The following is a 26,765-nucleotide window of genomic DNA, read 5'->3' on the forward strand; positions in this document are numbered from 1 at the left end:
CAGTTCTTTCCCAAGAGCCATCACTGAACTGAACTCCACAAACACTGCCCCCCTCCCAACATAACACTACACACCACAGCACTAAAGAACTGAAACCCTATAAAATTGATTGAACTTTGCAATAATTCTGGATGTGCAACAACATCTGTACACTTTTCATTTACATTGTATAGGTGCAATGGCATTTAATATTAGTATCTCATATTTATTTTTATTATCTTTTTAAATTTTTTATCTGCTTTTGTCTGCTTTGTTGTCGCTTGCCACATGGACAGGGTATGTATGTATGGATGAATATGTGAACCATTTTCAGGAGCTGCACAGAAAATTTCATTGTATGACCATGTGCAATGACAATAAAGGCATTCTATTCTATTCTATCTGCTGTCTTACATGATTGGACAAGCAACTGAAGGACCCAAACAGCTATGCTGGGCTAGAGACGCTGTTCCAATTTAAAAAATCTTGTCAAAATAATGCTTATTATTATTTCAATGTGAAACACTTTGCAGTCCAGATAGAAGCCTTTTTGGGTCCAGACCCATACTGGAATCCACCAATTGGTCTCCCAGTATCATCAGGTAGAGGCCTGCTAATTGTTCCCAGAGTGCAAACTAATACACAGAGAAGCAGCATTTAGTTACTGTGTACCACAGAGCTGGAACAAACTTCTAGAAGATATTATTATATGATATATATTAAACTTTCTCCAACTTTGACCATCTTTATATCTGTGTTCTGCATTATGTTCTGCACTGTCTTTGACTGAAACTTAAGTACTCATATATCTATACCTATCTTATATTTATGTCTCTGTTCTTCTCTTTTTAATGTCATAGTAAAAGGAAATTGCATCTTAATGTTTTAATGCTGTTTTTCTTTTTAATGTTTTAATGTTTTATGTGAGACACTTTGAATTGCCTTTGTGAATGATATGTGCTATACTCACCTTGCCTTTGTCTGTGTGAAAGTGTTGTTGGGTTCGTTGTTGACATTACTGACATATGATGAAGCTTTGAACTGTCTCTGTCTCAAAGGCTTTTTGGAGGGAGAAGGGGTTCTCTGGGGAAATCGTGGCAGGATCATCCACTGACTGTCCATTCTGTGTTACCTTTGATGCCACCAGCCCCAGTGGTAATGCTGCGTTGGTAGGCTTCATTGCCGGTGAGCAGGCTTCTCAATGGAGCTCCAAGGAGGTAATGTGGACACTGATATAATGATTAGTATTTATCCATATGTATCTATAATTTAAACATGTCAGTGTTTTCTGCTTGTAACAAAGCTATTCCTTATGCCTTTAGTACCTCTATTGTGATTCATTGTGATCTCACGTTAATTCATCACTTGTATACTGTAAATGGTAAATGAACAAGTAATTTATTCATTTTTTTCCATCATCAGGTTGATGTGATGTAATTACATTTAAGTTGATAGTGGATGTAAACTGTGGTTTGCAAGATAAGATCAAATTGGGTATGACATATTAAATAATAAAGAGCTATTCCTGATTTTGCATGTTGCTACGTGAGATGTCACAGTTCTCAATGACTTAAATCTGGAGTCAAGTCAAGGCAATTTTATTTATATAGTGCTAAATCAAAGCAAAAGTTATCTCATGACACTTTTCATATAGAGCAGGTCACCATAGCACTTGGTGACAGCGGCAAGGAAAAATTCCCCTTCAATAGGAAGAAACCTTGAACAGAACCTGGCTCTACATAGGTGGCCATCTGCCTGCACCTGTTGGGTTGAGAGAGAGAGAAGGAGGGGGAAAGGGGAGAGAGAGACACAGAGAAGCACAGCCACAAAAATAATAACAATAACAACTATAGGTGATGCATGGAAGCTCGTGATCAGGCAGTCCACAACCATGATCCATAGAAACCTGCGATACAAGAAAGCACAAAAACTCTGAGGAAGAAGCCAAGTTAGTAACATGCATTAATGGGACATAAATGAGTACAGATGGAGAGGGAGAGGATGATAGAGGAGTTCAGTGCATCATGGAGAGTCCCCTGGCAGTCCAGGCCTATAGCAGCATAACTAGGGGATGGTCCAGGGCAAGCCTGGGCCAGCCCTAACTATAAGTTTTATCAAAAAGGAAAGTTTTGAGCCTACTCTAAAATGTAGATACGGTGTCTGCCTGGAAGATGTTTCCACAGGAGAGGAGCCTGATAGTTGAAGGCTCTGCCTCCCACTCTGTGTTTGGAGACCCTAGGAACACAAGTAAGCCTGCATTCTGGGAGTGCAGTGTTCTAGTGGGGTAAGAGCTCTTGAGCTATGAGCTCTTTAAGATATGATGGTGCCTGACCATTAAGAGCTTTGTAGGTGAGGAAGATTTTAACTTATGCTCTATTCTATTGTCTCTACAGGGAGCCAGTGGCTAGATTGGCTAAAATGGGTGAAATATGATCTATTTTTCTTGTTTTTGTCAGTACACATGCAGCTGCATTCTGGACCAGCTGGAGAGTCTTTAAAGACTTGTTAGGACAGCCTGACAATAAGGAATTGTAATTATCCAGCCTTTAAGTAACAAATACATGGACTAGTTTTTTCTGCATCTTTTAGAGACAGAATGTGTCTGATTTTTGCAACGTAGGTGAAAAAAAGCAGTCCCTGAAATTTGTTCGATGTGGGAGTTAAATAAAATATCCTGATCAAACATAACTCTCAGATTCCTTAAGGTGGTGCTGTAGGCCAGGGTAATGCCATCCAGAATAGCTGTATCATTAGATAATGATAATAATTTCTATGGTGTTTAGGGCCAAGCACAATAAGTTTCAGCAGCAGAAAATTAGCAGGTCATCCAGGTCTTTATGTGCTTAAGACATGCTTGAAGTTAAGTTAACTGATTGGTTTCATCTGGCTTCATTGATAATATAACTGGGTATCATCTGCATAGCAATGAAAATTTATGGTGTTTCCTAATAATATTACCTAAAGGAAGCGTATCTAAGATGAATAGTATTGGTCCAAGTACAGAACCTTGTGTGTGTCTAACTTCTGGGTGCATGGAGGATAAATCATTAATGTGTACAAACTGAAATCAGTCTGATAAATAGGATTTAAACCAGCTTAATGCAGTTCCTTTAATGCCAATTAAATGGTCTAGTCTCTGTAATAGGATGTGATGGTCAATGGTGGTGCAGCTCTAAGGTCTAAAAAATAAGTACAGAGATAAGTCCTTTGTCTGATGCAATTAGGAGGTCATTTGTAACTTTCACCAGTGCTGTCTCTGTGCTATGATGCTCTCCTGACTGAAAATCCTCAAATAAACTATTATTATGTAGAAAGTCACACAAATGATTGGTGACTGCTTTCTCAAGGATCTTGGAGAGAAAGGGAAGTTTAGATGTAGGTCTATAGTTGGCTAAAACACCTGAATCAAGAATAGGTTTTTTAAGAGGAGGTTCAATTACAGATACTTCAAAGGATTGTGGTACTTTAAAGTCTTGTGGTAGGAGACTTGTAGTTTCATTAGACAGAAGTGTCATGATAAATCAATGTGTTTAAATTTACTAGAGCAGTGCCCGTTCAAAACATGCTTCTTCTTCTGCCTGTGGAGTCAACAAGTGGAAATACGGACAGAGCCACCCTGCCATTGCAACCCACATTGTGGTCACTACATTACATCCACAGTGTTAATGATTTGAAAACGTTCAAGAGACTGTGTACTGTGAACAAAACTTGCATGTATGCTCAAGACTTATTGCAGGATGTCTCAGATGTTTTGAACTAAAAAGCAAGGAATTGCTGTCTGTCTGTCCTTCGCATATCTCAAGAACTGTTTATCTGATGTACCTCACACTTGGTGGGTGTATTGCTGGGGACCCAAGGACATGCAGTGTCAAATTTGGTGCAATTTGGCACCAAATTTGTGACACATTTAATATTAATAAACTTTGAATAAACAAGTGAACAGCAAGCCGCTCAGCTCTGTGTCTGAGTGCAGCAGGAGCTGTTTGATATAAAGACCGTCACATCACAGCAGGGTGGGGCTTCTGGGCTCTGGTTTGACTTCACACTTGGTGGGTGTACTGCTAAGGACCCACAGAAATGCAGTGTCAAGTGTGAAGTTGTTTGGACACGCAACACATTTAATTGACTTTGAATAAACAAGCGTACAGCAAGCCACTCAGCTCCGTGTCTGAGTGCAGCAGCGACTGTTTGACAACATCACATCACAGAGGGGTGGGGCTTCTGGACTCTGACTTCCTGAGCGGGACAAAGGCACGTGTCCTACTCAGTTAAACTGCCTGAGAGAGAAGAACAAGCGCACAAAGGAGAAAAAAAAAAGAGGCGGAGGCAGTAAAACTAACCAGTAGGAGTGCAGACATGTTTGATTGGCAACAGAATCATCAAATGGAAGGCCATAAACTGCCTCTACAGTTCCACCTCAGTTTAGTCTCACTAGTGAAGTTTCTGTCTGGATTTAAACCGTTTAATTCATTAATTCCTTATTGTTTTAATCGATATGTTTGTCAATTGATACATATATATGTGGCTCTCAAGAAAAATAAGCAATTGGCCCGTTCCGAACAGGCTATCCACTTAGCGACTGTATATCTACTTAGGTAGATATACTGTCACATAAAGGGTTTTCCGACTCATTGCAACTGTTTTTCAGTTAGATGTTTTCTGTACTATTTTGAACAGACATTGAGGTACTTTTTGTTAATTTCTTTTGTTTCAATCCTTTGCCTTTAAACAAAAAACTAAATAAAAGCTCTATAACTGCACATAGTGGAAGGTGAAACAGAGACTTCACTTGTCATCAAATGGATAATTAGTGAATTAAAATATAAGGAGCTACTTGATCATTAATGGTTATCCACTAGATAAACATTAATCCCATAAGCAAAGGCTTTAAATGAATAAGTGGATTATTTTATAATAGAATCAACATTCTATCAAGTGTTGATGGGGGGAGCTGCTGCTGAAATGCAAGTGTGGTCTTTATCATCATACCTGTGAATTATTTTCTGCTACAGCTTTGGTAGTGGCAAGCATCATTTTCATTTATGCCTATGTTGCCAGCTGATAAGGATTCATTTCATATACTCTGCCAGTAACTGCTATTGACAATTGCATCCTCTGGCTCTCCCATATATACTTTTCTTAGCCTACTTCCTTCCCTCTCTTTTCCCTTGCTTTCCTTTTGTGTTGACATTTTCATTTAGTCCCAGTACTTTCCCTTAACCTGAAAAAATGAATACATCCAGCCTTGTCTCTAGTGTTGTTTTGGCATTTCAGTCATTATCCAGACTTGCTACAAAGCCCGAGAGTAGCTGTCTCCCTGCTGTGCCATACTGCACAGGGCGCTAAATAATTAACCTCCACTTGCTATTCCACTGCTAAACAGAGGAAGATAATGTATGTGAGGCAAATGGACATCAAAGTTATAATTACACACTGTTTGTGTTATTTACTGTAAGTATGATTTAGCTGTAAATAATATCTTTCATTTTTTTCATATTTGGCTCTTATACAGTGTATTTGGCTGGATTCGCTTTGTTTGATTTTTAATTTGTTGACATTGAATGGCATTTTTGCTATGTAATTTTATAGGATTTTCAAGTCATGCCATTAGCAGTTGTGCGGCAAATAATCTGTTAGGGTTTTTTTATTTTTTTTATTAATTCCTCATTGAAACCAACCAGCACCATACTTCCATTCCCTCTTTGTTCTTCTGTAAGGACTGCATAAAGATACTATGAGTTTTATCTCCATATTATTGCACAAGGCTGTGCTGAGAGCAAAGGTAAAGTGACATACAGATGAACGATCTAAGACAATTTTGCAACATCTGTCAGCATGTTTTATAGTGATCTGTCCTTTTGGTCCTCAGGCCTCAGCTGCTCTGTACATAACTCACTGTGTGCTAATACAACCAGGAGCATGTGCTGACCATGCTTGAGTTATTCAAATTGACTGCTGCTTCCTGTGTCCAGCTTGGATTGGTTTCTAGAATATGCATTCATATTTAAGAAGCCTGCAGCTTTCTTTGTGAGAGTGATAAGCAAGTGTAATGTAAGTACCACATTGGGACAGGCCTTTTCTTCTGTTTGCAGGCTGGAGAGAGAAGAAAAGCTGTGCTTTCCAGTTTGGTCAAATACCTAGGTCCCGAGGCTGCATCTTTCATCTACTATGAAGAAAAAGTAAGTTGTTCAGTGGCAGATGTCTGATTTAATAAAACAATAATGTAATTTGCAGCAGAATTTTGTAGCACCAAAATGTAGTTTTTTTACCCTTGACTCCAGAGGGGAAAGCTGCATCTTTGTTAGCAAAACTGAACCAAACTGTTTCATTTAAAAAACTAGTGTAGAGCAATATTTACTGAGCATACTGCATGCTACTGCATACTATTTAGCTTTAGTCTGATAATAGTTAGTCTTACTAGTCTAATGTTACAAAACAAAACATAATACAAACAGGGGGCCAACATGGGTCCAGCAAAGACCTGTGACAATCACATTTTGATTATCTCCAATTTTGTATTCCAGCAATGCAATTTTAACCCAGATTCATCAAATGTGCTAATGATTAACTGATTATTGAAGGTTAACGCAGCCGACTATCGATTAAGGAAACTTCTTAAAATCTGCATAGCTAATCGAGATACACTGGAAAAGGTGACATTTTTTAACTTGCTGAAACCCTCATGGGCAGCTGCGGCAGTGGACCTACATGCCTGCTAGTAATAAGTAGGGGTCGATGAAAACAGATTGATTCACATAAGAATTATGATTTTTGTGTTCTATGATTCTGAATTGATTCATAGATTTCAAAGAAAAAACAATTTGTCCTATGTTGTTAATAATGCCAAAGGAGCAAAGTGCTTCCAAAACAAGCACAAAGCCTATTATGGAAGCTTGTGAGCTATGTGAGCTACCACTACTATTACCTACTACTACTACTACTACTACTACTACTACTACTACTACTACGACTACTACTACTACTACTACTACTACTACTGGAAAAGAACATATTACATGCAGTGACATCCTACTTGCCTAAATCATATCGTGTCTCACACATAAAGAACAGCTACTTAGCTCAATTGCATGATGTACGGCATACATTGTGAAACAGCACATTAGTCATGCAGATATATGATTTTAGTCTCTTGACTACTTTTCCCCTCACATCATGGATGGAAAGGAAAATTGCCCTGAGGAAACTTGAGGCAGTGACGTTAGGGGAGACATCATGATTTTACTTTGTTGACTAAGAAACTCCAGGGAAAATAATTTATAGAATAGAATAACAAGTCAGAGCGTAGCGAAGAGAAAGCTGATAAATTGATGGTACAGTGCTGAGAGATGTGTTTGACCTGATTCTAGGTAGCCCATTGGGTATCAGAGTTTCTGGAGGTTTTACATGAATTAGTTTTGCACTTATTTATTCAAATAGGAAATATAGTGATGAGCCCACCCACAGGCTCCAACATCATTTTCAATTCTTTTTTGTATCCTACTGTACTTCCTTCCACATGACAAGCTGAAGGGTTTCATTCCAATTACCTCCATCTCCATTTTGTGGTTGATGTTGGCGAGTGAACATTCACTTGTTTAATATTTAGTAAGTACATTTTTAGAATCAAGTCATGTGATACAAATTCTGCAACATATGCCTATACCATGAGATCACATTATATATTAATGACTAAAGGCAACTATACATCCTAAATAGTAATCAACCATAAGTATTGTCATACATTAATAATAATCATCATATCATATTAATGTCACACTCTGCCATTAAAGTCAAAGGTGAGAATGGAGTTTGGTCTATGGTTGCATTTTCATTTGATGTGCAAATTAGATCAAATTCTATTAGATTTGGGCAGTGCCATCAAATCTAATTATGTTGAAACAAAGCCATGCTTTTGCACTGTGCCATGAAATAATACTGTGTCATGTCATTAAACTATTCTGCTGTACAGGACTGGGCTCAGGAGGACTACAGCGGGGGCTGCCCAGTTAATGTCATGGCACCAGGTCTGCTAACATATTACCACCCTAGCCTGAGGAGGCCCTGTGGCAGGTAATCACCCCACTCATGACAAATACACCACTGTATCACACCTCCCCTTCTCCCTACTCAAAAGATTCACATTTCATCATGTTCTCACCTAAACAATTGCTTTGTACAGGGATATAGTGGAGTAAACCAGCCTGACAGTTTCTAAATCTTTGATATAAATCCCACCTAAATTTAGAGTATTGTAAATTGTATCATTGTACACTAGATGACAGTATAAGGGATTCTGACTGTGTTTGTTGGATGTGCATGCTATTTTTATACCACAGAAACAATGTCTGCACTTCACCCTGTCAACCAAGTATTACTCACCAACACCCAGTGCCTACAGATCATTGACATGAGTCGTGGGAGTGATTATGCTTTCACTGATACATATTAGTCCATTTCTAAAGAAACGGTACGAGGTTGCCATGAGTAGTGTTCTCATAGGAAAACATCCTATAATCCATTTCTAATGGCCTGTTCAGAGATGCACAAAGCTGAACGAATGAGAGCGAGAGGTGGGGAGGGGGATCCAGGTAATGCATTTCCATAATGACATTAAGTCCATGGGGAGCAGAGGAAGCTCATTACATAACGGGACTCAAACAGCAGCATGGGGTGGTAGCCCTTATCCACATTCCTACCCCATATAGAAAATGGATCTTCAAGGACATGCTGTGACCTTGGTACAAATCCAGCACATGTAATGAAGACAAGTCCATGCTTGGCTGACAAAAATGCAGCTGGTATTTCAAATATTCCGTATTTAATGGCATGGCAGATTCCAGTAGTGTCTGGTGGATTATGGGATTTTATTTGGGATAGTATGCATCTCAATAGTGACCACTTTGTGGTAACTATAATTAAAGTAATTATACTAGGTGGATACTACACCTGAGTGGTCAGCTATGTGAGGTTTTAAGAGGTCCTCCTTACTCAATTCAAGGTTTAGTGAGACAAAGAGAATAGAGGAGAGAATGAATAAGAAGAAAGAAAAGCTGCCAAAAACTATGAATAAATTGACCCCAGTAGGTTCATGCTTTACTAAGTTTCAGCTCCAAAAGGCATGCAGAATAAACACTGCACTGACAAGAGTTGCTTGGTGGGATGCTGAAATCTTTCAAAACAAGAAAATGTTTGTTTGTGCTGCTCCTCCTCACATTGTTAGGATTATTACTACAACAGAAAAGGATTAGTTCGTTCAACCTATCATACACAGAGTGTAACTGAATACATTTGAAATATTTTAAAACTGTGTGTAAGGTTTCATTTTAAATGCAGTGGAGACTTATGTTTTGAGAAGTTATGTTATGATAAAATTGGTGCTGAGATTGTGCCATAACTTGAGTTATTAGTAGTAGAGTTAAGTGCCCTAACTAGAGTTATGGCACTTAAGACTAATAATTCGTGGAGTCCTCCATCAGGCCTCTCTAGGCTTAGCAGGTCATCTCTGTGCACAGTGAAGTCTGCATCCATTCAGCCATTTAAAGATTAGTCTATCAGTCGTATTGCCCTCTCTTGTTTGAAGGGCAGCAGCAACATCGCTCCTCATTCACCAAGTCTGAAGTACCAGCATGACTCCGCAGGGAGCCCCACTTGTGATCAAAGAAGCAAAGTTACAAAATGTTCCCATCATTCTTTCTTACGCAGGCTTCTGACTCACGGGGCTTATAGGGCTGACTATAGATTAACATACAACAGCTCAGCAAGATATGATCCATCACAAACACCTATCCTTCCTGTTAAGCATAAGGTCACAGCACAATGCTTCTTGTACTAAAAACATGAGCCCCACTGGGCTACAAAACACATGCAGGTATTAACAGTGCATCAACAACAGGCTTATTCAACATCTCTAATGCTTTGAGTGTAGCATTGACTGGTAATTCTGCCGGTGATCATGTTTAGATAGACCTATACTCACATAGCCTTTGCCCCAAAATCTCCCGAAGTGCAGACTTAAGTAACCACCCACGAACATTTAACAGGTCAAATGTGATGAACAGGCACCAGCCACAAAACTGCTGCACAAAACTAAAAAAAAATCCAGAAAAAGTCCACAACATTGCTTCTAGAATTTGCTAAAACAGCCCTGGGACAATCACTTCCTGCCAATACATACAGGGGCATAACTGAGACAAAGCAGTGAAAAAGTAAGCAAGAAGAAAATAGCAAAATGCTTATGTAATATTATAACCCACTCCTGCTGAATCTGATAACAAAAGGTAAAAGTTCTCTCTTGTACCAAAACAATACTATCCTGCAAGCACACAGGCTGAGATTCAGAGATTTTGACCATGAAGAACAACACAAACTTGAAATCTGTGACAGATCCACTAATATTCACAAAAGAGAAGTTAATAGCTTACAGTTACAGGGAAAACAGAAAAATGATCAATCACTATCAAATTGATCAATTCAAATTGATTGAATTTCAGTCTCCCAAAAAACACAAATATTAGGCACAGACTAAGTGTTGATTCAGTTCACTGAACATCTCCAAATTAACATCCTCAATCCTTACACCTACAGCTCACAAACACTGTCAATCACACAAAAACTTCAAAGGCTTTTGTCAACACAGTTCAGAGAAATAACTTACAAAACACAGAGCAGAGATGATCATGGGGGTAGTAACAAGACTGTACAGTGGAGGCTGTGAGGAACCAATTACAAGAGAACCGTACACTGAACAACTGAACAGATAACAATCAAGTTAGGTCTGTGTTGAAACACTGCATGTAATCAAACACAGAGGTGGATCCTGTGGGCAAAAAACGCTGCATCACAAGTCCACCATAGTAATCAATTAGGTCATCATGAGGATTGACATTTGTTTCTCACCAATACACACCTGTAGTCTTTGGGGCGTTAGTTGTCAGATACAGTGCAAGAGAAGGAGGAGAGATAAAATGCAGCCTGTGTGTGTCTCTCAAGTTTTAACTACAATTTAATGAGTCAATTTTTGTAACACTTCATATTTCCATATATAGACATAGAGTATTTCATTATATTATAGAACCAGTAACAACAGTTTATTCCAGGGAATGCTTTAGTCAACGTGACCAAATGCTTGACAAAGGTCAATAACAGAATAGAAGGAAAGCTTTCTTCTGCCTACAGTCTGTATTTGTGCTTTAACAACAATGCAGGCCAATTTCTTCCTAAACCTATTTTGTTCATCATCTGCTATTAAAGTATTAGACTTGGCCCACCGGGAAATGTGATTAAATTGAATGCAGCAGAACAGTTTGTATACAGTGGAGGTCAAAATGATGTCCCACTAGCTCAAAAGGATTCTTTATTCTGTTTATTCTTTATTCACAGTTTTAGAGATTGACTTAATCCAACCCAGTCTCATATCAAAATGTCCACACTGTAAAACACTGTATTAGTTTCACAATGACAGCTCTAAAATTGTGAGATGCCTACGTTGTTTTTTTTTGGCAAATTCTTTTCTATCGGCCTGCATCCATTTCACAAGACTGTCAAGTATCTGTCTGTAAAAATAAATAAAAATGGCTGACATTCTGTTTATTTTCAGTGGGAAATGATAGTGGAAATGATAGTTTTGGCGTTCAAATATGTTTTGATAACATTTTAGTTATTGTTAGTTATTACAAAGATATTTTCAGGCTTTCCATCATTGGAAAGTGGTGGTTGCTATGGGCGCTGCTATCACTGAAACCACGTAGTTGCATGTTGTTTGAATCACTTTCTTTGCGTTGTGTAGTTATCTGAGCTGTTATGTTATTTGTGTTGTTTTATGTAACTGTTTGATGAAGTTCTTTCAATAAAAAATGTAGATTTTAGAGCGCCCAGGGATGAACTGAATTTGAAATCCAAGAATTTGAAGCTTTGCAATCGGCTGAATGGAAGACCTGCCTGGAAATATTTCCTCACTGTCACCATGTTAAGGCTTTCTTTTAATGATATCTTTAACATAATGATATCATAAATTTCATTTAACATTCCACAACACAAAAACACAAAAGTGTCCTTGATAACTCAACAATACGATACCATCAGTTTTAATTATTTCTACTTCGATTCTGAGAAATAAAATTATATCTGAAATAAACCAACATCTTTACATTTTCTTAACACAGATCATCTAGATGCAGTGTAATTAATAGTTTATACTAGGTATTTGATATATGCAGTAGATATATCTTTTTACGACCCTATTTACAACCCTACTTTACAAACTGGAAGAACTATAACTGTGGTGTTGATTTGTATCAAGCTGCATGGCTCGGCTCTATGGAAATTTAGTTTTTGAAAATTATTAGCGTTTTTCCTAGAATTGGTAGTTGGAAATACTGAATTGAGAGTAGACTGAGGACTTTAAGGAGATGGTAAATGCATTTGTGTAATCAGACGTTAAATATCTAAGTGAAAGGTGAAAAGGTGAAAATGAATTTTAACCATATTTTACCCATATTTGACAGCGCCCCCAGTTGTTGACTATACTCACATGATAGCTGAGGTCAAGACCTCTCCATAACATTGTCTGTAGCCCCTTTTGTTGCCGAATTATAAGCCTTCAAACATGCACGGAGGTCAAGGTTTAAAGGTCAGCATTTCAAAGCAGGTGCCATGTATATTCTTCATACTGACATATGTTACTCTCCAGGTCAAGACCTTGACAACAATGGTATTTGGTTTAGCTCTATGACAAAATTTTAATTTTCTCATTTCATTGACACAAGCCATCCCAAGCCTAGTTTCAGAGAGCTCTTTGAAGGCCCAATATGTAAAATGAAGCTTTTTGTTTGTTTGTTTGTTTGCTTGCTTGCTTTTTTGGTAACACTTTACAATAAGATAAACAAAATTTTGAGTAGTTACAAGGGAACAAATGAGGAACGAATGAATAACAAACTGCTAGTAAACCATCAGTAAATGGGCAGTTCTTGTGTAACTCCTAATCAAATTTCATAGAGTAGTTAATGATTAGTTAATTGAGAAATGAGTGAGGAACGAATCAGGAACAACATGATAATTGATGACTCATTAACAAGTACATCCCTAATAATTACTAATGGAGGATTATATAGTAAATACTGATGAGTTACTTGATAACAGACCAGGAGATCCTATATTAATGAATCATTAGGTAATGATTAGTTCATGAATATCTGTGAATGGATAATACTGACCAGTTTCTTCATGAGTCATTCCTGATTAACTCTGAACCAGCTGCTGAGTGGCACAAACCAAGTAATAATTCCTTCATTACTCATTACTTATACATCTCCAAATAAAGTGATACATAAGACTGAATAGTTACTGAGTAGTCCCTCATTACTTTATCATTATCTTATGATTACATACCCTTTCTGTGCCCCCTCAAGTAATGTGGTACATAATACTGAGTAGTTACCAGACCAGTCCTTCATTACCCCATCATTATCTTTACAATTAGTTCCTTAACAAAAAATCAGAGACAGCAGGATCCTTAACAAGTGCTTTGTTCATCATATTCAGACCAAATATACATTAATATTCACATCCATGTCATATTCTGTAGCATTGGTGATGCTGACGCCTTAGAAATAAATATAATAAACAGAGTGTGTAAAAGTTTAATTAGGCTAAGCTTAAAGATTTTATCATGGGGCTGCGTGGAAAGGCAATAACAACCAACAGACTGCTTTCACAAACTGTGGAGTATTTCCATATTTTAAAAAAACGTCCAGCAAAATAATAAATAGTTTAAAAAGTATTTCAAGTCATAGAGAAACAGTACACTGGTGTTATACTGATGTTTATCACATCAGAATTTACCTCCAACAATCCAATAACAAAATTCAGTAACACTTTATAATAAAGGCATAAATCATATATTTAAGTAATGCTTAACTAATGCATGACTCATGATGATTTAATGCATGGATTAATGCAAGATGTATCATGAATTCCTGTTGCTCATCATTATCAAATCAAGTCACTATGACTTTATTGATTAGTTCACACTTAATAGATGATTCATTAAGGAATATTAATTCAGAGTTACGTCATATATTAATTGATAACCGTAACCAAATTAGCTGGATTCCTCTTACATAAACGTTTATTTCAGGACCAATGTGTTTGCTCAGCCTCTCTTAAAAAATAGCTTCCTATTTCTATGAGAGACCATATAGAATAGACCATCTGCTCCCAGTCATAAGAGGACATGTGTGTCGGGGATATGCAATTATGAGTGATCAGTGATGGGCATACATGGGTGCATTTGCCACTGCTGGGTACACCCATTTCTCTATGAACCACAGGAGGAGCTTTATTGATCCTAACAGTGGAGGACATACTCAAAACATTGAGAGGGCTTGGGGGTTTTACAAAACCAAATATGGTGACTGAGAGGAAACAGGAATGAGTCTCTTTTGAAGAAGCACTTGGCATTTATTGAATGGATATATTGGCTAGGCTGTAGGCACAAGTGTGGTCCTTTGGGACGTTTACTGAAGGACATGCATCAACAGTTTACAGTGTAATCAAGTGAGAAAGAAAAAATGGGTGTTAGTGCGTTGTGTCAGGAAATTGATTATTAGTTAAACAATACTGTTAAGTAGGGCTGAAACTAACAATTATTTTCATTATTGATTAATAGGTTGATTATTTTCTCAATTAATCAATTAGTTGTTTGGTCCATAAAATGTCAGAAAATAGTGAAAAATGTTGATCACGGTTTCCCAAAGCCCAAGATGACGTCTTCAGATGTCTTGTTTTGTCTACAACCCAAAGATATTCAATTTACTGTCAGAGAAGACTAAAGATACCAGAAAATATTCACATTTGAAAAACTGGAATCAGAGAATTTTGGCTTTTTCCTTAAAAAGTTACTCAAACCGATGAATTGATTATCAAAATAGTTTGGCGATTAATTTAATAGTTGACAACTAATCAATTAATCGTTGCAGCTCCATCATTTAAGTATCATGTGTATACACCATGACACTGAACTGAACTGTTCTGAAGCCTTACCCTACAGTTATAAAACTGTTCATCTTATGTAGATTTAGTTAGATGTTGGGTAAAATTAAATTTCCCGATGTGAGAGGCTGCTGTTGCCTCAGTGTTGAAGAGCTGATGCTGCTTAAGAAAGTTGGTGAAATCAAGGAGGTAGGACTGACTGAAGGACCAGCAGCTGCCCATGGTGTCACCAATGGAGAATAAGATTTACTGAACGTTCTTAACCGATCATAAATAAGAAATATATGTGTTAATATATCATAATATACTACAAGTGGGCTTAGCATTTAGTATAAGTGTAGCGGATAGTATAGGCCTATGTGTGGATATGAATGTTAACGTAAGCTATGTGCCCTGAATACGATAATTAAAATATTTTTTTATGAGAATCCTGCTCTGTTCTGTTATTAAACTAATTGTAAATCCCCAGTAAAAACCCAGTAGCTACTTGTTAGTTTTGATACTTAACTTTATACATGGGGTATGGCTTGGAGAAATGAGGGACTGCCTAATAACTACTCAGTATTATGTACCACTTTACTTGAGGGGACACAAAAAGTTAAGTAATCATAAGATAATGATGAAGTAATGAGGGACTACTTAGTAACTTCTTAGTATTATGTATCACTTTACTTGAGGGTGCACAAAAACAGTAACTAATGATTAAGTAATTAGTAAAGAAGGAGTTATTACTAGTTTTGTGCCGCTCAGCAGCTAATCAGCAATGACTCATGAAGAAACTGCTAAGTATTGATTCACAGATATTCATGAACTAATCATTACCTAATGATTCATTAATATAAGATCTGACAGCCCCAGACCGCCTTTTGGCGCAGTGGTACCCAGAGATGACAGCCCAGCCCTGGTCCATCCCCAGAGTCTGGGGGGCCATCTCGCTTGCTGCCCACATTGGGCTAACCTCTCCAGGCTTGGCTCCTGAGAGGTACAGGCTGATGCGGGCTAGACTGTCTGCACAGGTGGTACTCACCTCCCAGGCATCCTCCCAGAGCAGGATCTACCATTGCTTGCTACAAAGCAAAGTGGTTGGGATTCTAACGTTAGTGCAAAGAAAGGAGACTAGACCCCCTGACATGTGCAGTGGGATTCAGGTTGCGGCAGACCGGCAGCAATTTGAAATGAAATGAAGCCCACTGATGGCAGGCAACCTGAAACAGTAGCCGAATGTGCCAAGTCCGCCCACAACACAATGCTCTTCCGTTGCCTACCACTATCAAAAACTGACAAAAAAAACTTTATTTCTCAGAATCGAAGGGGAAATAATTAAAACTGATGGCCTTAACATTAACTTATCATATTGTTGAGTTATCAAGGACACTTTTGTGTTTTTGTGTTGAGAAATATTAAAGATATCATTAAAAGAAAACCTTAACACAGTGACAGTGAGGAAAATATTTCCAGGCGGTGGGTCCTCCAGTCAGTCAATTACAAAGCTTCAAATTCTGGATTCTGGGGCACTCTAAAGTCTATTTATTTTTGAAAGAGCAACATCCGATTGTCACATAAACACAACACAAATAACATAACAGCTCAGATAACTACACAGCTCAAAGACAATGATTCAAACAACATGCAACTACGTGGTTTCAGTGATAGCAGTGTCCATAGCAACCACCATAGTAACGATAGAAAGCCTGAAAATATCTTCGTAATAACTAACAATAACTGAAATATTATCAAAACGCATTTTAATGCTGAAACTATCTTAACATATTCATTTTCCACTGAGAATAAAAGGAATGGCCATTTTGTTTGTTTCCATAGACAGAAACTTGACAGTCACGTGACATGGAGACAGGTCAATAGGAAAGAATAAGCCAAAAAAAACATAGGTATTTCACAATTTCAGAGACGTTATTGTGAAACTAATATGTTTTGCACTGTAGACCAACGAAGCTATTATACATTTTGATGTGAGACTGGATTGGTTAATCCCATACTTGTGCATTTCTGGACTATCCATGTTACAGACTTTAAGTGGTAGAACACCACATTCACATGCTTTACCTTCCTCAGCAATTCATAAAAACAAAGTGTTGCATTAATTTTGACAGAGCACTAAAGGCATGGGTGCTGTCAATCGATCACTTTCAGTTACTCATCTGATAAACACCTATTTAAACGAGACACCAATCATGTTTAATCAAAACCACAAGGCAGTCTTTTTTATCTGACAAGTTCTCACTCTACATCATATTGCTGCTGCTAATTACACTGTCCATTTCCATGTGCTATGCATGCCACTATAAAGGTTGTGTTGATTGATTATTCCCTCCACCACTCCTGCCTGTTTTATTTTTTATTACCATCCTTGGTGAATGCATTGCTTTCCTTTTTCATTATGTATATTCTATATCTCAGTGATCTGTTGGGCTCCCCTCTGTATGGCCCTTGAGTTTATTGCACTAGTAGCTGAATGACTAAAGTCATTACTAAGCATCCTCAAGCAAAAGTGTAGAACCATTTGTTGTAGTAAATGGTCCAGTATTCTATGATGCAAGTGTCTAACAGTCTCTGTCACCTGTATTGTGCACTTCAGATTCATCATACACAGATTTGGGATGGTATCAGGCAACTTCAACAAACACACTAGCAAACTGATTTTTGTTTAAGGAGGCCAGTCAGGTCCCAAGACCCCTCAATGCATAGGTAGGTGGTGTGCATTACCAACACCAAGCTTGTTGGCACGTTGCCAAAAGACCTTTAAGTCTGAGGTCTCAAGGTCTTGGATATTCTGCTGATGAATCATCAAGTGGCTTCTTTAAGTAGGCTGGACTGAACAATCAAATGGCTTCTGAACATTTCTCATTGTAGTGTTGGCAGCCACTGATGCTCTGTTTACCTCTGATTACTCTGCTTTTGTAGTCACCCAATTGTTGTTAAAGCACCCTTGCTGAATAGTAACATCCTTATATGTGAAAATCATTGTTAAATCCTGCTTTAAAACATCAGAGAAGTGTGTATGTGGAGCCCAAAGTAAGCCTATTTGCTTCTGAGGCCTCTGCTGTTCAACTAGCATAAATTAATCATCATGGATACTGGCCAGATTAAAGGTGTTAAGGGAGAACCTTTCTCACATCTCCCCATTGGTGGACTGGGTTGGATGCTGTTATAGTTCCTTATGAGCCTTCAAGCAAGTATGATGGGTCAGTGAATATATTAACAGTAATCTGTCATATTTGCACACTATTCTTTGAATGGAGAATTGGAACGTCCTGTGTCTTAGCAGAGCAAATATGTGCAAGTGAAAATCATAGAATTAATTAATGTTAACCAGGCACCTAGGGGGCTTAGTACTAGTGGCTACCTCCCGGAAAGATGGGATTATGGTTCTCCGAACATACAAGTAACACATCCTGCATAATTACTGGCTCACAAGAGAGCCAACATGCAGACCTCCCAAATCTAACCAATGCCTTGGGCTTACCCAAGTGTCAAGCAAGCTGATTGTTTTAGCCAGCTCCTTTCGGGACATGGGTTCATAGCAAAAACATGTAAATGTTATATTCTATATCTGTAAAAGTATAACAGAAAAAGCCATGTGAACACATACAAACATTTCCCATGTATGTTCGTTTACATGCAGCCCGGATTAGTATGTTCCTGCCTCAAAGCAGGAAGAATCACAGGCATGCAGTGAGCATAGATTCAGGATCATTCATCTCTTTGGATTTCATGGGTACCAAAAACTAATTGCACAACAGTCACTAAATATCGGACTTAAAGAAATTGCTAGAGCACATCCTGGAAGAGGGCCTTTCTTTTATCTATGAGTGACTGCTTCAACCCACCTCACAGGAAAACTGGAAAGCATAACATAACCATATCAGAGTGTCCATTCTTTCTATTAGAGCATGCCATCACATTAAATCAATAATATCCTTCTGTGGCTGCAGGGTGGCCAGCTGTGAAGCAGTATAGTGTGCGACCTCTGTTCTCTCCTCTGCTACTCTGTCCCCGACAGGTAAATCAGCCCATATAAGCCTAAAATGGAAGGGGTGTATTGCTCATGTTGGGCTTTGGCTAAACCCCACCTCACTAATCAATGGGGCCACAGAAGCCTGGAGACCAGCCCCTCCATCTGTATCCCAGAACAGTGGCCTTGACTTTTTGCTGAACCAGCACTGAGTTTTGTCCTTTCTCCACCACCCTGCACAAAGTGCTGTGGGGTGGATTCTCCAAGCCAAGGGATGGGCTGCTTATTATCTTGCATTTCTCCAATGGGCTCATATTTGCTTCGCTCCCTCCAGCTAGACAAGCAATTGGATATACTACAAAAGGCTCTTTAACACTCCTCTCTTTCTATTGCCAATGGATTGGGGGCTTTAAGAAGGGTAGCTAACCTGCTGCTAAGGTGTCTCTATTGGAGTGTGGGCAGTCATAACTTTTACAATGGTGCTAGTAAAAAAGGACAATAATTCATAATCTGAAGCTCTGCAGCCATTGTCTTCAACGTCTTGGGGGGCAGGAAGTTGGCAGCAGCAGCCAGATTCTACCTCCATTCCACCTCCCGGGCATTGACTCCTTGTTTTTCCATTTTTTTCATTTGACTAGACTGCTAGTTGTACTGCGTTCCTTTTTTAGAAAGCTTTGAGAAGTCTGCTATGTAATCAAACACACAATGCTACCATCTTACCAATGACAAAGCCCTGCAGTCTGCATACTCTGGCTGACGTTTTACTGTTACAGCGGTATGTTCAATTCCATATGGTATATGATGTGTACTGTACCGATGTTGACAACAAATCTGGGCACCGTGGGCATTTCAAAGGTTTATAAGTTATCCTTGACTTTGTTGTCATTACATGAAGCAGAAGAAAAGTGGAGGAGGAGTAGCATTGTTACTGTGCTTTTATAGTGCGCAATCTCTATAGGGTTGGAAAGGCTCAACCAAATTAGCTCAGCATGTACTTGCAATTTCAGTGCATGGAGACATGGAGCATCGCAGCCAAGTGTATCAGTCAATAGCATCACATGTGTAATCTCAAATCTGATCAAGAAAATTAGTGTTTATGGATGAATACACTAAATAAATGTATTAATAGGGATGTAATTACTCATATAGATAATAAAATAAATGCCTTTAAAGCAGCAACATAAAAATTAGTGTATGACTCTTTTTTTTCTTGATTTAAAGGATCCATTGGGCAGGCACAGAGACAGCCACCCAATGGTGTGGGTATATGAGTGGTGCAGTGCAAGCTGGTCACCGAGCAGCTGTGGAAGTGCTGGCTGAACTCTGCCCCATGACCCTAACCCAGGAGGAGCAGGAAGCAGTGAGGCACATTCAAACTGTCAAGGGTTCTGGGCGGCAAAACTCATCATCCAAACTCATGTACCTGTCTACAAGCAAGGCTATGGTCATAGCTCTGACAATAAGTGCTGCTCTCTTGCTGGCTCAGCGTCAAAATGCACTGCACAAAGTCAAAACTTACTTGATGGATGTATTTTCAACAACTAAGAAATGATATATTCCTATGGTAACAAAAACCTGTAAAACATAAACATTTCACCCAGTTGGGTTTTGATTTTTTTGACAGAATGAACAGGTAGAGTTTTTTCTGAGGCTCCTGTGGAAAGTTGGCACTGCCTACTGATATCAGATTCTTTTTTTTTTCTTTGGTTCAGGGCACAATGCATAATTCATAACAAAGTTAAACTCAACAAAATTAATTTGCATTATATCTTACATCATATTATAGTATAGGTCCATCATGGCATTAGTTAATATCCTATATCAAAATGACTATACATTACATTTATACATTTTGACTGTGCAAATTAAATACAAAGCAAAGTGAATTAAGCCATGTTCATTGCCATGGTATTTCTTTTTTAATTACAGTGTAACATGTACTGCATCATGAAATGTTGATTAACAACATTTAATTACTAATTTTCTCGTTATTTATTAATAAAACATATTTCAATCATTAAATTTTAATCGAAAAGGTAAGGCTTTCTCCCATCTTGGTTGCAGAATGAGAATAAAACCTCTACAAGACAAAAATTTATTGATTCTGCTTTTTTTTTTTTCAGTTTTAAGGATTTTACAAATTTCCCATGACAAATAATAAAAAAATGTATTTTATTTTCTGTAGCAATGCCAACAGAAATCAACTGGAGACATTTGCAGAATAAGCAGCATCTTATCTCATTTGCATTTTAACATCTTAGAATTGCAAAATTGTGACCATGAATTTAAGTTGTGCTTGTAAGCTTCAGGTCTCAGAGCGATCATATTGTATTTAAACCAGTTTGCAGTGAGAAGATTGATCTTTCATACTGTATGCCTCACATTGTTTCCCAGAGAGCCATAAAACCTGCTTGAGAGGCTTGGAGCAATGCAACACACGTGCTTGTGTGCCCACAAAACCACCAATAGACATTTGAATGAGCATAAGATGGATGAACCAGTCACACAATGACTACGTCCCAGAGAAAGTGATTTAATCGCTATCACTTGATTGCACGGTTGATTGAAAGCATTTTTGTCAGTCCTCATGTCTCTCCTAGAGAGTATCTCAAACACCCACTGATCACTGGATGCTGGTCTATGACTCCACTGAGGCCACGGCTTGCTATTTGTCTTTGTTATCACTAGCTTGCACTGAATCAACTGCCTGTTCCCTCTGGTTTCATTTAAGCTGGTCCAGGCTGAATCAAGGCCAGCAGCCTGACATCTCTATACATGTGTTGGGTTTTTTTTTGGTTTTTGCACCATTTGTAGCTGATTGGGTCATTTTGTTCGACAGTTATAAGAATAGTTTTCATGTGAATCAGAGTTTCTGAACACATTTCGCGTGATATACAAAATATATACTTATAGAGGAAGGGTAAAGTGGATGGGTGTACTTTCAGGAACTCCACAGTGCTGCTCAGAGGTTCCTTCTTACAGCACGTCATCTCCAGCTTAAGGCATGAATACTGTAATGTACCATCTGGGGGACTGGCAGCTTGCCTTGTCAGTTGCTGTTTTGTCATTGTCATGCGTTTATTAGAAGTCTACTGAACTACTGTGTGAATAAATTATAACACCAAAACGACATAAAGTCTATCTTCACAAATTGCTCAGTTTTTCAAAGCCATGTGATTAAATCTGAATGCTTACAATCAGAATTTTGTCAAGCTTCAGAATTTTGTTAATTTCACTGTGCACAAGAAACACATCAATGTAGAGCAGCTAACAGCCTTCTATATAGTATAAATTTATACCATAATATGGATGAAATTTGTGTTATAATGAATCAGGAAGGAAGACAGTTGTGCTTGGTAATTTGATGCTCCCCAGCACGGCTGCACGATTAATCAAAATACAATCACAACCTCAATTCAGGTCCTTATATGACCCAATTTTTATGTGACAATGATTCTGTTGTGTTTAGCAGGGAGATCCATTGTATCAAAAACATTCCTTACGTCTCCCCAAGCTGTAAGAACAAATGACAAATGTGGGTTTCTCTGCATGATGAACTGTGCACAGGAAGAGGAGGCATCAATGTAAGACATTAATGTAAATAAATCTAATGTGTGTGAAGAGACAGCAGAATAGAATGCAGTACAAGAAAAAGCTTTGGTTTAGTAACAACAGATCAAACATTGTGAAAGCAGTCTCCCTTCATTACTGGACTAGGCTTCCTCTTGCTCGTGTTTTGGGGCACAGGTTACACCTGGCAACAGGTGAGTAATAGTTACAATTTATATCATGTTGTAAACAAACACAGGGAACATTTTTCAAAACTGTTTTAAGGGACAACAGACTTGACTGACTATTATTAATTGTTATTAATAAATTTAGCATTTTGTGCAGTTGCATAGGAGCCATTACTGGTAGCTAATGATCTTATTGCTTGTACTGTCTGCATGAAGACAATATGGATTGCAATGAACATTTTTTCTTAAAAAAAACTGTGTCCCTAAGAGTTGTGGGATAAAAATTGTGATCTCAATTTTGAGTGGAAAAAAATGTGATTCTCATTTTAACCAGAACTATGAATCCCTTCTACCCAGATAACATATGGCACATAAATTGAACATAGAAAAGGTAAATCAGCATATTTTTCACTATCATGCTCTACTTAGTACTGTGCACTGTGTGTTTTATGTGCTGTTTTGCCTATTTTTTCTACATATCCAATAAAAGATTTCCAGTAAAAGCTCTAAGTAACTTCTGCTGTTATTACTGTAGCGTCTGTAAACACATGTCATAGTGCTTGCCTTAGTGTTTGCCTTCAGGCGATAGCACCAACTTTAAAATGTATACGTTGCAGTGCAGTGTAATCACAATCTGTGACCATGAACAACTGTCTTAGAACTAAAACCAGAGCATATGTCCTTAAGCATATGTGCTCACTATCATACTATATGTTATGCATGACTAGATATGTTACATCCCAATATACAGGTAGTTGTGATGACAGTTCAGCAGCCCTGGAATAAATACTGTCTTTGTGAAGCTTATTTTACACGTATTTTAAATCATGTCAGTAAGGGGTTGATTCAACTACGTGTTTAGACTGCATTTTATGCAATTTGGGGTATTGTTATGCAAATATGCCATCAAGTGCCTTTCAGTTATTGTTGGCAGGCATTTACTTATGGCCTCTGCTTATGCCTTTGCTTTGTCAAAGCAGCGTTAACATTCTTCATGATTTTTTATGCTGTTATGGAAACATAACAAGTCATTTGTGCAGCTGCCTTTGCAGCTGTGATTAAGTTACTTTTAAGTTAAAGGGAAACTTTGGTATTTTTCAACCAGGACCCTACCTTCCCAACTTTTTGTGTCTAAGCGACTAATGGGGTCAACAATTTTTGAAATTGGTCCTGTAATGAGTGAGAGTGCTGCAGCCGGCAGCCACAAAATGGGCTGCAACGTAATCTGACAGGGGAACAGCACCCCATCAATGTACGGCCACTAAAAGTGCTGTTTTTGCTACTGACAGGCTCAGATTGTTATTACAAGTGTCCGACAACATTGTGGAAAGGACCACATTAAAGAAATAAAATGTTTTTCTTTACCTCTCGCTTGATCTGGTCTGTTTGCTATTGTGTCTAAGCAAGTCTGGCTCAAGGAAAAATCTCACGAGAGTTGAGTTGTTGTGAAAATCAGCTAAATATTCAGCCATGACTTGGAAAATCATTCAGATAACACTAAGGCCTTATTTAGACCAAATCAGGCGTTGTGGCGCACTGCTGCAGGGTTGCACAGAGGTGTGTGGGGGGTGTGGGCGTGTTTATTTGTGCTCTAGAATGTAACCGTTGTGAAACAATAAGAAAATAACATTTTAATGATCTGATTCACCAGCTTTCTCGCTGCCACTGTGCCCTCTCTTCATTCACTTTCTAGCTCACTCGACCACAGCTGCTCTCTCTCCTGCTTGTGCTCTCAGCTCCCTCTCTTTCTTTTTTTCTCTTGTCTTTTTTAAAATGACTTGGGAAGCCGACATCAAAGTCTACCTTTACTTTTAACATTATCAAAGAGCAATGTCCTCTTCCTAGTAATGTCTTTGTATAGCCTGGTGGCCAGAATAAACCGTTGGCATTGTACGTTTCTGCAAACCACAGATACATTGAATCTTTAAGTTTCAATATGTTTAATACCTAGCATGCCAACATTTCAACAATAGGTATCATATCAACATTTCTAAAGTGACATAGTTCAGATGTCATCTGTATGAGCTGACATTCTTCTTAGGAGGAGCAGGGGTCGGGTGGTTGGCTAGAAAGTTTGAGAGACCACCTTGAAACCACTGCCTGCTTCCCATTTCATCCAACAAAACTGGGTGTTTTTAGCGAGATGTTTTATTGTGGTGATTGGGTTGCTTTGTACTCTCTCATGGCAGGGGTTTACAGTTCTGGTCAGTCTGATTGCTGTCTGTGATTGGCCACCGCAGGGTGACATTGGGTTACATTTCTCCAAAAGCTGACTCTGGATCAACTTTCTTGCCGCAGGCTGGTGCGGCTAAAACCCTTGCAGCCTAAAAACCCCTGCAGAAAGGTAAAGAACAACGTTTTATTTATTTGTACGGTCCTTTCCATAATGTTGTCAGACACTTATAATAACAATCTGAGCCTGTCAGTGGCAAAAACAAGCACTTTTAGTGGACATACATTTACGGGGTGCTATTGCCCCATCTGGTTATATTGCAGGCTGTTTAGCGCCTGCTGGCTGCAGCACTCTCACTCAATACTGGAACAATTTCAAAAATCGTTGTCCTCATTAGTCACTTGATGGGAAAACAGGGTAGAAATTGAAAAATACCTAAGTTTCCCTTTAAAGGCCAGTTTTCTTTGGAATTATTTCTGTACTGCATGATTCTGCTGCATGCTGCATGCATCCAATGATCAACAGTTTGTTCTCTATTTAGCAAGGAAAAAGTAATAGTGTGGAACTCAGAGGGCTGATGGCATGCATCACATCCATTTTTTTCAGACCAACAAATACAAGGTATTGTCAGAGTACAGTTTGGCATTTAACCTTCAAAAACTATCGCCGTTTGATCACCAACTATCTAACTAAGACATTCAGATTTCTTTATGACAAAGAAAAGTAGCAAATTCTCAAATTTGAGAAGCTGAAACCAGAGTATATTTGGCATTTTTGCTTGAAAAATGACTAAAACTATTAATCGATCATCAAAATAGTTGCGGATTCATTTTCTGTTGACTTGAAAGTTGATATACTTTTCGATGCAATGTTTCTGCATTATCTTTCCACTCCTTGTGAATCATAATTACAAAAGCCAATTGGACAATTCTGGTCTATTAAGTTCAATACAATACAATTCACAGGGGAACAATGAGGCCAGGTAGTCAGGACTGTAGACTGTGTTCAGTCTTGTAGATATAACTGCATGAACCAGTCTTACAATGAAAACATCCCAGAAAAAGTGATTTAATCGCTATCACTTGATTGCACAGCCGATTGAAAGGATTTTTGTCGGGCCCCATTTCTCTCCAACTCCTAGTGATTATTGAACAGAAGTCTGGTACCATGGCTTGCCATTTATCTTTGTTATCACTAGCCTGCACTGGATCAACTGCCTGTTCCCCCGGTTTCATTTAAGCCAGTCCAGGCTGAATCAAGACAATGACAGAACATCTGTTTACACAATGCATATACATATACTATATAAAGTCTTGGCAACAAAACAGATCTGACAGGCATTGTCTCACTCAGGTTTCCACATGAGGGACATGCATAAAACAACTGCATGGAACAAAAGGATATAACCAGGCCACCAGGTGTTCAAAGGCATTCAGACCAAAGCAGAACTAACGTTAATGAATACACATCAAGCACTAACACGCCACAGAAAGGAAAACACACATCGCCTATGCATTCACAACACACCACTATCTTATTACATCCACGATTCAGCACCAAGGACAAAGACAACGTTGACAGATGCGGATGTGAGCTGTATATAAATGAATCTACAACATGACAGAAGCACAGCAATGCCAGGGGTTAAAAATATGCGTTACTCATCATTAAAATAGCTGAAGGCAGTGAGTGTCTGTGTGTTTTCAGTCATTAATACACATGCGAGTGAAACATAGCTGTATGATGTTCAGTGAAAATAGAAAACAGGTTTTTCACATGTGTCAGTCAAGGAAACTGAAAGTCAGATTCAGAGCGTGCTTGAATGCAGTGAGGGATCGTCTGACCCCAGACAATGCAACAATAACTGCTGGGAGAACAATGTGCATCAGCATCTGTCTGTATAGTGAATTCCAAC

The 26,765-nt window shown here is 38.4% G+C and overlaps 1 protein-coding gene across 1 annotated transcript in view; it reads left to right on the forward strand.

Annotated features, from left to right (window-relative positions):
- Positions 1-23,219, forward strand: part of si:ch211-127i16.2 (probable flavin-containing monoamine oxidase A) — a 52,728-nt gene extending 29,509 nt beyond the window's left edge. Inside the window, exons 9-12 of the mRNA XM_067574913.1 lie at positions 1,038-1,196; positions 6,072-6,158; positions 7,949-8,049; positions 20,162-23,219. Of these exons, the coding sequence (XP_067431014.1) occupies positions 1,038-1,196; positions 6,072-6,158; positions 7,949-8,049; positions 20,162-20,492 (678 nt within the window). The 3' untranslated portion in view covers positions 20,493-23,219. The remainder of the gene's footprint in view (positions 1-1,037; positions 1,197-6,071; positions 6,159-7,948; positions 8,050-20,161) is intronic.
- Positions 23,220-26,765: the final 3,546 nt, after the last annotated feature.

This window comes from Thunnus thynnus, chromosome 19, assembly GCF_963924715.1.
Source record: "Thunnus thynnus chromosome 19, fThuThy2.1, whole genome shotgun sequence".
NCBI lineage: Eukaryota > Metazoa > Chordata > Actinopteri > Scombriformes > Scombridae > Thunnus > Thunnus thynnus.